Source organism: Sinocyclocheilus rhinocerous, unplaced genomic scaffold (assembly GCF_001515625.1).
Source record: "Sinocyclocheilus rhinocerous isolate Xijiao unplaced genomic scaffold, SAMN03320098_v1.1 scaffold1044, whole genome shotgun sequence".
NCBI classification, from domain to species: domain Eukaryota; kingdom Metazoa; phylum Chordata; class Actinopteri; order Cypriniformes; family Cyprinidae; genus Sinocyclocheilus; species Sinocyclocheilus rhinocerous.
Genome location: NW_015643736.1, coordinates 8,718 through 21,156, shown reverse-complemented (window position 1 = coordinate 21,156; position 12,439 = coordinate 8,718). Strand labels below are relative to the sequence as shown.

General features: G+C 37.4%; 1 protein-coding gene across 1 annotated transcript in view; it reads right to left on the bottom strand.

Annotated features, from left to right (window-relative positions):
- Window positions 1-203: 203 nt before the first annotated feature.
- Window positions 204-12,439, bottom strand: part of LOC107757666 (mitogen-activated protein kinase kinase kinase 5-like) — a 17,363-nt gene continuing 5,127 nt past the window's right edge. The window contains exons 6-21 of the mRNA XM_016575223.1: window positions 10,967-11,019; window positions 10,677-10,772; window positions 9,601-9,682; window positions 9,369-9,502; window positions 7,853-7,980; window positions 7,601-7,737; window positions 6,737-6,842; window positions 6,372-6,529; window positions 5,822-6,002; window positions 5,069-5,086; window positions 4,438-4,615; window positions 4,151-4,319; window positions 3,587-3,772; window positions 1,239-1,344; window positions 732-975; window positions 204-342 (exon numbers count right to left, since the gene is read on the bottom strand). Coding sequence (XP_016430709.1) covers window positions 225-342; window positions 732-975; window positions 1,239-1,344; window positions 3,587-3,772; window positions 4,151-4,319; window positions 4,438-4,615; window positions 5,069-5,086; window positions 5,822-6,002; window positions 6,372-6,529; window positions 6,737-6,842; window positions 7,601-7,737; window positions 7,853-7,980; window positions 9,369-9,502; window positions 9,601-9,682; window positions 10,677-10,772; window positions 10,967-11,019 — 2,094 coding nt within the window. The 3' untranslated portion in view covers window positions 204-224. The remainder of the gene's footprint in view (window positions 343-731; window positions 976-1,238; window positions 1,345-3,586; window positions 3,773-4,150; window positions 4,320-4,437; window positions 4,616-5,068; window positions 5,087-5,821; window positions 6,003-6,371; window positions 6,530-6,736; window positions 6,843-7,600; window positions 7,738-7,852; window positions 7,981-9,368; window positions 9,503-9,600; window positions 9,683-10,676; window positions 10,773-10,966; window positions 11,020-12,439) is intronic.

The window sequence follows — 12,439 nt, the reverse complement described above, 5'->3', positions numbered from 1 at the left end:
GTTAAAACAAAAGTTACGTCATTGTTTAATCATACTGCTTTTCATCATCTTGTAGAAATACACAGTGTGATGGTAAAATATTTTATTTGTAAAAGGTTTGTATGAGACATTGTAAAAGTCAAACATTTGAACAGCAGTGTGTGTGTGTGTTTGTGTGTGTGTGTGTGTGTGTGTGTGTGTGCGTGCGTGCTTGTGTGTGTGTGTGCGTGTGTGTGTGTATTAGACTAACCTGCGGGCCCGGATCGACACTTCAGTAGTTTGATCTCCTGTTCTCTCTCCTCCAGCACTTGCTGTACGATGGCCTGATACTCTCTCTCCTTCTCTATTAATTCCTCCAACAACCTACAGCACACAAACCAACACAGCATAAGTTTATAACTTTAGATCATGACAGAAACTGCCCAGAGTAGTTAAATATACGACTTTCCATATAATAAAAGTGAATGGGGATTCAAACGGTCAAAAAGCACCCTAATAGTGAAAATAGTGTTTCAATAATGCAAACGAGTTTTTATGGTGTTTTTATGGTCTTACATTTTTGGCAGGCCCATTAACCATTCACTTTAATTATATGCAAAAAGTAAAACTAACCCCAACACCACACCGCAGTCAGGAGTCTTATACGGTGACTGGCATTCATTATTTGTTACAGAGTCTGTCATTTGCATGTGTACAAATGCACTCAACACTATATATTAGAGCTGCAGATACAGCAAAACAAAACCACTTACCTCTTGGTTTCTAGCTTCATGCGACCCAGCTCCATGCTAATCGATCGCTGAGCGCTCTGAGACTCATGGGAAACTGTTGAACTGAGCGTGCTCACTCCAGATGTGGCCACAGTGTCGTCATGATGAGCGATAGGTGGCGCTCTATCCTTAAGGGCAGCGTTCCCCTGAGGAACTGTGTCGTCATCAATGTCCTCTTGCTCAGCGGGGTCGCTCTCAGACGCCAGCGTGAAGTGTGGCCGCAATTCTGAGAGTGAACAAACACATCAGATGAACTGTTCCTGGAGCCTCCCCAGGGCTGCACATTTTGTCATTTACTGGACACAACCGGGTCAGATCATGGAGCACATCACCAATAAGCTGAATAGTCAATTCAGTTGTGTTAAATAAGGGGGACATCCAAACTGTGCAGCGCTGGGGGGCTTCAGGAACTGTTAGAAATGCCCTGCCTTCAATGAACAGCTGCCAAGAAAATGGATTGTTTTAAAAAGAAACTCTGTTGCTGTTTACCAGGTACTAATATGATGATGGCAGTCTGTACAGCCTTTCGAATGATGTTATCCAGGGCAAACATCCAGTGCGGCTTTATGTTGTGGTTATGAAGGACTTTATTTACCTGGAGAAATACAAAATGTTGGGCCATAACTATAATGAACTTCAGGAATTTTATTGAAATGTCACATTAAGTTTGAACTTCAGAAAAAAGTCATCGAGTTTTTCAAGTCAACATGAAATTGCATTGGTTATTTTTAGTAAAACATAATACCATAATGTGATCATTTCAGGTGAAGCAAGAAGTAAAAATATTGCAGGATTTTTATAAATTAAGGTGCGATCACATTTACCTCTGTCTGTGAAATTCTTCATTTCAATAGGAATCTGTGTGTTTGGTAGTTTCAATCAAGGGGCGAAAAAGTTCCCCATGCAGATGTTACTCAGATTTCGCGAATTTGCTGCACTGCCCAACAGAAAGTGGCTTGGTTTGAAAGTGACTTCTGTGTGAGCAGTGCTTCATACATCGCTATACCAATGACAACTGAAAATTGTAGGGCTGCCCTCGACTAAGGATTTTTTTGGTCGACTAGTAGTCGTTCATTTTAAAGGAACACGCCACTCACCTGCTTGCACAGGGAGCGTGCTGAGGACTATTTTCAGGCGCTGGTTAATATATAGTTGGAAAATTAGCCTATTTTCAAAAATAGTGGAGTGTTCCTTTAAGCATTAGTCGACTAATCGCACGTTTATTAATAAACCAGTTAAATCATTATAATGATCTTTTAATTGCCTACAAAGCTTAATAAGCGCTCAAGCGCACGCATAAAGCTTGCCACAGCACACCGCAGAAGCTATGATTATGAATGTGATCATAAAGAAAGCGCATTCTGTTTGCTTTCATTATTTTACAAAAGCGCAATGTTTTGTTGTTATTGTGAGTGCACACAAATAAGCGTAGAGTCTTTACAGATGTGAAAGATGTATTACTCTTATCTGTATGAGCAAAAATGAGGGAGTATTTTAAGAGCAAGTGAGCGCAGCGGCGCCTCCATCTGTCCTGCAGCAAGAGCTACTGTTCAGCTCCACACACACTTGAACAGCGCACATTTCTTTAGGTTAACATTAGATTGAGCAGCCATGTAACGTCGCTGCTACTTACATATTGCAGATGATAAGCCATATTTGTGGTGGATGCATGATAGGCGAGCGTTTGGATGTCCTGTCTTACCATAGACCAGCCGTTAAAGATCTGCGTGACTTCGCCAATGTGTATTTTTTTTTTTCTGCGACTAAGCCACTAATACAATTTTGGTCGACCAAGCCTCTTCTGGTCAACTAACGATTAGTCGACTATTAGGGGGCAGCCCTAGAAAATTGACAATTTTCTGCCCACAAAATTTAGCCAATATTTGCATGCCTTAGTGTCAATTCCGCTCAGTTTGCTCAGATCTGATTTTTTTTGTATAGCTGTTCACATTTTTGTTTTAAATGTGGCCAATATCAGATTTCCAGTGTGAACAGATCATGGTTCTGAACTGACCCACATGCGCAAAAGAACAACATGAACAGGACAGAAGGATTTTCACAACCAAATCTGCCCAATTGCTTCTCAAAACTAGTCCAAAACTAGCCCAACTGCGTTCCAGGGGGGTCTATATCACGTTACTGTGTGCTGACCTTCAGCCCACAGACTTGAAAAACAACAGTGAAAAAGTAGCCCAATTCCGAAGGAAACCTGTGGACTTGGCAACACTTGCGCAGCACGCTGTCATACAGAAGTAAACACGGAGGACATAAAGTAAGCGATTATGCGTTTATTTATAGTGTGATCTGCCGCAGAAGCCAGCGAAATTATGCGCAGTCAATATGAAAAATAAAGACAAGGATGTGACAGAAGAGAGCAGAGTTTTGAAACGTTTATGATACGAGCCCTTGTGCTTTGCTTGTATATAGAGTTGTCACTGTAATACACATGAGTTCTGACACATCACACTTCCACTGATTACCTTTCGCAACTGTCTTGATAACTTCGGCTGTGTAAAATCTTTGAAGTGACTCCCGTCAGCGCACAATCGTGACAAATGTTGATCTAGAGTGACGTAAAAGTCGCATGAATTCCGACATGACCGTTCACATCTGACCTGTATCGGATTTAACACCACATATGGAAGTGGCACAAATCGGAATTGAAAAGATCTTATTCCATGTGGTTTGTGCTGTTCACACGGTCATGAGAAAAACCGATCTGAGTCACACATGAGCAAAAAAAAATCAGATTTGGGCCACATTTGCCTGCAGTGTGAACATGGCCTTTGTGACCACACCTTTAGGAAATGATTAAATGGCTTTGGCTAGACGCTCACCGCATCCTGGAAGGCGAAGAGCGCCACCTGGAGTTGGCTGATCGCTGTGCTGTCAAAGTCAAGCTCTAGTTTGAGCTGAGAGAGGGTGCTGGCAATTATTTTTCTGTCCACCATCCTCACAAAATCTCCCAGACTTGCAACCAGTGTGGAGATATGCTGATGCTTCAGTTTGGTCTCCTCAGACCCCTGCATTGAGACAGAAAAGGGACACAAATCACTTTTAAAAAATTCAACTGCAAAATGGCAAGATTCCTTAGGGCTGCATGAACACAATCTTATTAGAAATAAAGATTTCTCTGATGTTCTACTTACACTAAAGGTTTAAATTTAGGTAAATGAAGCATTATGTGCAGCAGAGTGACGACTCTTACAATGCATCTCATTGCTTTTACAAAACAGGTTACCATACAATGAAAATGTTTTTACAAATTCATTATGACATTTGAATTCATAAAGTGTCAAGCTTCCATTAGATTGAGTCCCTGACACGCAAACTGAAGTTAATAGTGCTTTTTTGCGATTTACTGTTTTTCACACAAGTGTTGATGCTGTTTTCGGGTTCACCTGTGTGAGCGCTTCTAGCAGGTGAAGCACTATTTTCTCTTTGTCCTCAGTCAGGATTCGGTGTAAAGTCGCTCTCCTTTCACTGTCTTTCCTCAGCATGAAGAAACCAGAGTCCTTCTCTTCTGGGGAAGGTGGTGCGCTGTGGTCTTCAAAGTTCTCCACAGGAATACTACAACAATAGAGTATATTTACAGATTTACTACAAGCAGACACAGTCAACGCAAAATACATCGTAACACAATAGAGTATTATGTACGCTATAGTGAATCTTAATACTCTCTGCTGACCTCAGGAAGAGGGAGCGGTGACCTTTGACCTCTCTCTCACTGTAGCACTTGGTGCTAGGTTTGAAGATGAAGGGGTTTGTGCAGAGCTCACTGTCAGGTGAGACAGATCCGTATTCGCTGCTGCTGCTGGTGTCCTCAACCACAACGGGGACGGGAAGAGATATGCTACGCAAATACTCTACAAGACACAACCAGGATAATGTCCCATCATAAGTCACTCTCCTAAAACATAGTTCTGAGCAGAGAAAAGCTAAACTATATTCTCTTTGAAACGACTGATGCAAATGTTCATTTGACCTTTGCATCTTTGTAGACCAGATCCTTGTGGAGCGGTAGCTAAATAAAACCAACTTTATATAATATTCATGTAATAAATTAATACATACTTTATGTTGTTTTAGGTTGACAAATTTGTTCAATATTTGAGACATTTGTAAATGTAATACAAATGTAATACATGCATATTGTTCAAAATGTGCCTATTGGTGGAAGTTATATGGCATTTTGCACATTGACTAATTTTGTATGTGAGAATAAAACAAAATAAAATCAATGTAAGTGACTTTTTGATTAAAAAAAAAAATTGTAAAAATAAGCACTGGTTATATGTTTTGAAACAAACAAGACTCACCAGGTCCTGGTGTAAGAGCTGTTAAAAAAGACAAAAAAAAAACAACAAAGCTGAGAATACATCATTCAAAATTCAATTTAAAGAATTTTGTATTTCTTAATTTGCTTTATGTCTAGACAGTGTTCAAAAGCCAACAATAAACATTAAATAGGCATTACAAAACTGAAATATAAAATTGATTAAATTAAATAAATACATTAAAAATACAGCAAAATTGGTAACAGACTTGAAAGTAACAAAACTAAAGTTATATTAGTAGCCTAAGTTAACCAGCCACTCATTTTGGCCTAGACAGTTGGGACTGGATATTAATAGATTTCCCATAAAAAAGGGTCATTTGATCTCAATAATTTTGGTAATTAATTTATTCATAAATTCTGTAATTCGGAAACCAATATTTACTTGTTCTCCCATCATGTTGTCCAAATGATTTTGGGTGTCACTTTTTGGATGTAACAATTTGAAGTAGTGTAACATTTACTAATGGGAGAAAATTAAGCTAGAAAAATGTTTTAAATGATCTGAAAATTCTAATTCAATAGTTTGTCAAATTCTGTCACTACTGTATTATTTTAGTCACTGAAAACAGTCAAGAGAGTCAAGTCCAATATAAAATAAAAAATAAAAACAACAGAAATAATAAGAAAGATTAGATTCCTGTTTATTCCCTAATTTGTTCCCTATTCATGGAATGTAGCATCTGAAATTACTGCTTGGTATAAGGGGTAATGTCCATATAACACACAAAAACACCTGTGAAACTGCTGTTCTTTGATCGTTTTTTGCGTGATGTAACAGTGAGGAATTCGTGGGTGAGTAGATCATTGGCCGTGGCTCGGCTGTCTGGGTCAGGCTCGAAACAGCGCAGGATAAATGCTTTGGCTTCAGTGGACATAGAGTCAGGAATCTCCGGGTGGATTTTAAACATCCCAACCTAGACAACATACACCAGCCGTAAAATGCATTTTCAAAACTCTGGACACAACACAATTTCCTAATGTAGGATAGAACATGATCTTCACTTAATATCCTAATGATTTTTGGCATAAAAGAAAAATCGATAATTTTGACCCAATACAATGTTTTTTTAGCTATTGCTACAAATATACCCCAGCGACTTAAGACTGCTTTTGTGCTCCAGGGTCACATTTATGTTCAACAAAGCACACATTTAGTCCACAGTACAAAACTAAAAGAAAATGGTCAATTAGGCTACATATTATGCAGATAAATTTACTACATATTCAGCACACTGAACACCAAGGATTACTTCTGGACACTTCCCAAAGTAATCACGCCTGACCTTGAACATTGCTGCCTGCGGTTCCCCCAGCTCATAGAAGGGCGGTTTCCCAGTAGCCATTTCTATAATGGTGCAGCCCAGAGACCAGATGTCCGCTGGCTTGCCGTACCCACGCGGCCCTTTATCTATGATTTCAGGGGCCATGTACTGTAACGTACCTGACATACACAAACAGCATGGATGTAATAAATGACTGCTAATAATAGTATCTGCTAAGATACTAAGGATATTACTCAGAAGTCAATAGACCAAATCTGCAACACATATAATAGCTGTGTCCTTCAGTGTTATAGAAGAAGCATCAAGTTGCTATTGACAAAAGGATAAGTAAATATAAATGGCAAACGAAATAAAACATTCAGTACCAGTAAAGGTTTCGGTGCAGGGGTTTATCCCGGCAAGACGTTTGGACGTTCCAAAATCAGAGATTTTCAAAACTCCACTGTAGGTGTTTATCAAGACATTATCCCCCTGTAGGTCATGAGAGTAGCAACTGAATCAATCATTTCTGCTAATCAGTCACTTTTCTGTGCACTTTCAGAATCTCAAAGAAATGTGAATGAGATCAAAATTTTGCAGCAATATAAAGGCCTAAGAATGTATATGTGTACAGCTGAGGTTCTCATACTGATGAAAAAAAACAACAAGCCAAAACAAAAAAAAAACAAATACAAATATTGTCTTGAAATGTGGTAACCATAAATTGTCAAATGACTTCAAGTTGTTAAATTAAAATTATAAAACGGATAGTTCCGGTGCTTGATTCTGATTGGCTGAGCCACGTTCGAAGCTGTTGTAAATTACTCTACAAAGTAACATACACCTTTGTTTACTTCTGTGTGTTGCTCGGCAACCACTTTGTTGGAACTAAAATAGTTTCTGAGGAGCTACATTGTTTGGTGGAAGAATACCGTTTTTATTAATATCATTACACTTTATTTGCTCTGTTTTATTCTGTGAAACCTTACTACGTATATGGAATAACCGTTTTATAAAAGCAATAATCCCCGTGAAGCTGTGGTTTACAGTGAATTTATAACAGCTAAGGGTGTTTTAGGCACTCCGCTTCACATCGTGCCTAACAACGCCCCTTAGCTGTTATAAATATTATATTGCTTTAATAATATACAAGCTGCACCGCTTCAGGGGGGTGCATTCATTTTCAATAATCACTTCACATTGAAAACATGTGCGTGTTTAACCTAATTTTAGGATGAAGGGGTTATTACCTTAATGTCTCTGTGAACTATCTGGTTGTCATGCAGGTATTTTAGACCCTCCAATATCTGTTTGGTGTAGAAACCGATAGTTGGCTCATTGTTTTTTAGAGGACCCCACTTTGACCTGAGCAATGCTGACAGACTGCCTGTGATTCAAAAGACAAATACAAACATTTTTTTTTTTACATTTTGAATAATACAGATGAATTTTGGCCTAAAGATGTGCAAGAACACTATAAAGGTCTAACACGTCTGTCTCACCTCCAGGCACCTGCTCCATGAAGATCTTGATGAAGCCGTTCTCGCTGATGGAGCCTAGGTACTGCACGATGTTCTTGTGCTTGAGGTGTTTATGCAGGGCGATTTCTTCATGCAGAGGCTGTGAATATCTATCAAAACAGAGCCGTTACATGTGCTGTTAGATAAACTATTGCTGTGATTGCATGCATTTTTCATTTTTCTGTTTACATCTGCTTAATCACATCCTCCTAAGCACACATGAATATTGCATATTAATTTATATTATATATAACCTGTATATACCCTCAGATTAAATGCCTGATGCTCTACCGACTGAGCTATCCGGGCTCTTACTGATAACAGCATAATGGCAAAACAGATTTGGCCGACTAAATCCCAGCCAACACACACATTACACATGCACATACAACTCCCACAGCAACACTAGAAATTATGCCTGACAACAGTAACAATATTAACAGTAATAATCAGACTTTTTTACATTGGATGTATGCCATAATGAAGATAGGTTTGCCATAGTATACAGTGATACCGGTTATACTCAGAACAAGGACTAGAACATGTGCGGAATTAAATATGTGACCCTGGAGCACAAAAGCAGTCTTTAGTCGCTGGGGTATATTTGTAGCAATAGCCAACAATACATTGTATGGGTCAAAATTATTGCTTTTTCTTTTATGCCAAAAATCATTAGGATATTAAGTAAAGATCATGTTCCGTAAAGATATTTTGTAAATGTCCTACTGTAAATATATCAAAACTTAATTTTTGATGAGTAATATGCATTGCTAAGAACTTCATTTGGACAACTTTAAAGGCGATTTTCTCAATATTTAGATTTTTTTGCACCCTCAGATTCCAGACTTTCAAATAGTTGTATCTCAGCCAAATATTGTCCTATCCTAACAAACCATACATCAATGGAGAGCTTATGTATTCAGCTTCCAGATGATGTATAAATCTCAATTTCGAAAAAATTGACCCTTATGACTGGTTTTGTGGTCCAGGGTCACATATATATTCTCCGACTTCAACCCTGTCATTCTCTGCCCAATAATTTTGTGCTTCTCTGCTATTTCTTGTGAAACTGACTTGGCTTCATTCCCTATTATGTCCTTTGCAACATTGTGCATTTATACCGCATACTGTATTGAACCGATATGGGATACTTTTTTTGGAATATAGGACAATGCTGAATTTGATGCAATATCCCTGAATGCTTAAAATATTGAGGTTTGGTAATCAAAACAATTTAATATGATTCAACTTAATTTGTCAGTTTTCAACCTAGCGTCCAACCACACGACACTTTTGTATAAAAATGATGAAATTATGGCAAGTCTACATGAAGGTTTACCAGGCTGTGCAATGAGAAAAGTACCTTCTGTTATAGTATTCAATGAAGGTCAAAATTGTCAACAAATATTCACTGCAATGAAAGACATTCCTATGCAAAAGAATTAGATTTGAAAGTGCAATTAAACTTCTTTCCAGAAAAAAGAGAACTGTGGCTCACCTACTGTCCCGTTCAGGAATCTCTTTGATGGCTAAGCGCACCTGGTTACTGAGGTCACGACCGGCATAGACTACCCCAAATGTGCCCTTACCCAGAACCACCCTCTCTCCATGCTCAGCGTATTCATAATCATACTGCAGGCACACAAGAACACACAAATTACTCGCTGCCTTACCTCCCTGTTGTTCAGTACTATATATATAACAAATGTATACACCAATCATTATTTTACCTCTAAAGCCTCTGATTCACACTCAGTCTCTTCTGAGCCTTTCCAGGCCTCCTCAGTGAGAGTGTTTACCAGATCACAGAACCTACGCAACACACAGACCATCATTATCATCAGACATGTAACTCATACACTGACACACTGTAAAATCTAATTAGTTGGGCTTACTTAAAAAAAGCATGCAAACCGATTGCCTTGAAAAAACTAAGTAAAGTGAAATAGGAATAGTATGTTGTACTGACAAATGCTTAGTTAGTATAGTTTACTTACACGAGAGTTCTAGTAACTAAAAAAGAACTGTAGGAACATTGGTGTTTCATATTTTAGAGCACTCGCTGCAATTTATGAAAGAAATCAATGAAATCTGTATGTGGGAGTAACTGTAATTTAATTACAAATTTTTTCTCAGTAACTGTAACTGATTACAGTTACTTTTATTTTGTAATTAAATTACGTAATTCCATTACATGTAACTAGTTACTTCCCAACACTGTTGGTTCCTTTGTGGCTACTTGAATATTTTAAGTAAGTGTCACTCAAAACAGTAAGTAAATTGTTTTATTTGCCTTGAAAGTAGCTGTAACTTAATAAAACCTAGTAAGTATAACAACTAAGTAAAGATAACTAACTAAATCTAAGTAAGGTAAACTATTGGATTTTACAGTGCATAATCACAATTTACAACAAATAAAGTCAAATAAATGGCGGTGCACATGCTTTAAATACACAAAGATGCATACTGTGATTAACTTCTTAGTTTAGTATGCCCTACACAGTATAAAAGAGATGTTTGTTGATATTATTTTTTTTCATTGCAAGAGTCTGTAACTGTCTGGCATCTCTTTCTCTTGCCCCCTTAATGATTGAAAGAAAATACTTCACTAAATCTCCAACGTCTGATGCTTTTAGCAGCAGACAAAATCATTGGACGATACATTTTGCATTGCTAGTTTCTAGAATAAGCCTATGCGACAATCTAATCTGCAATTTCTGTCCTTAAATTGTCTCTGGCACTGTAATGAAGAATAAATGAAATGTGGGGGAAAAAATGCATTTGCAAAAACACACACATGGCATACCTTTTGCAGTGCATCTCTGTGCAGAAATAGATTTGGAAGTCTTCTGAGTTGTTCACCACATACAGAAAACAGCTGCGCTCATCAAATTTGGAGATGCTGAATGCAAAAAAAAGAAAGAAGGTTAAAAAATGCTTCATCATAGGTGACAATTTATGTTATATACTTATTTATTATACATATCAATGCTATCTTCTACCTCACCTTCGTCTAGTCAGTTCATGAATTCTCTTAAAAAATAAAGTGTGTTACTTACTGCTTAGTTAAAGTTTATTTGAGAAGACAGCATTTACCTCACACCTCGTACTGATGCTGCACTGAAATTCCACTCGTGGATCCCTATACCCTAAAACAGAGAGAGAGAGAAATTGTTTTCATCCAGATATGCTAATTACATAATTTAGCAAAGTTCAGCAGAACTGATAGCATAGAAAACATCATAACATTTGCAGTCTGCAAGATACAGTGAATGATGTTCACAATAAACTGACTACTATGCTTCTACATTATATCTCATTGTTGAATACGCCTGATATTCAGGCTGCGTCCAAAATCGTAGGCAGCTGACTGGTTTCTTCACTGCCCTGTCAGGCAATGACTTTGAAAACCTCTCAAAATTTATTTCGGACAGGCTTCTGAGGCAGCATAATGGTCTAATGATGTACAACAAAATATAAAGACAGCTGGTGATATAAAGCAAATATTTCATTACTACAATACTAATTTCTCACTAGAAATCAAATTAAAAGTTGAAAAGTTGTTCAAAAACACATCAACAATCACTGGATTCAGGAAAATCTTGTTGCCTTCCTACCTCTTCAACTTTTGTAACTTTCGGACACAGCCTAGTGTAACTTTATAAATATAATAGTAATAGTACAATTTTGGGACTGTGTTAAATTTACAAAGTAAGTTTGAAATGTTAAATTGGTAACATTTTAGATTAGGGACCATATATTCACTATTAACTAAGAGTTTTCCCTCAATAAACTCCTAATTTGGTGGTTACTAATAGTTAGTGAGTTAGTTGTTAAGTTTAGGTATTGGGTCGGGTTAAGGGATCTAGAACATGGTCATGCAGAATAAGCCATTAATATGTGCTTTATAAATACTAACAGACAGCCAATATGCAAGTAATATGCATGCTAAGAAGCAACTAGTTAATAGTGAGAACTGGACATTAAAATAAAGTGTTACCGCTAAATTTATAGTTAACTTTGCAAAGTAACTTTGGGACAATGTGTTAAGTTTACAGTTATAACAAAAGTCTGGGACTCTGTTTTAAGTTTACTGTTCAATTTCAAATGTAAACCTGGGACCTAAATGTTTTAGGTTTACAGTTAGATTTGTAATGCAAAGATTCATAAATATATGTGTAGGCATTATTAGATTAGCCAAAAATGTTTATTAAATGAACACACAAGAGCCGAGGGGGGGTCTAAAACTTTATACACAGAAAAATCTGCCAAAACTGTGGTGTGCTGAGTGCTAATTCTGTACCGATAATTTAGTAGCCCCAGTTGAGTGTATTTTTTGGTGATGTTGTAAAAACAGTATATATTAATAATTAGTGCACTAAAAGGGCTAGATACAGAGTATCTGCCAAGTTAAGAACATTTTTAAGACTTCAAATAAAATGAATATATTATGTCCATACTGAAGAAACTTAAAGGGGTCATATGATGCGATTTCAATTGTTCCTTTCTCTTTGGAGTGTTACAAGCTCTTGGTGCATAAAGAAGATCTGTAAAGTTGCAAAGACTAAA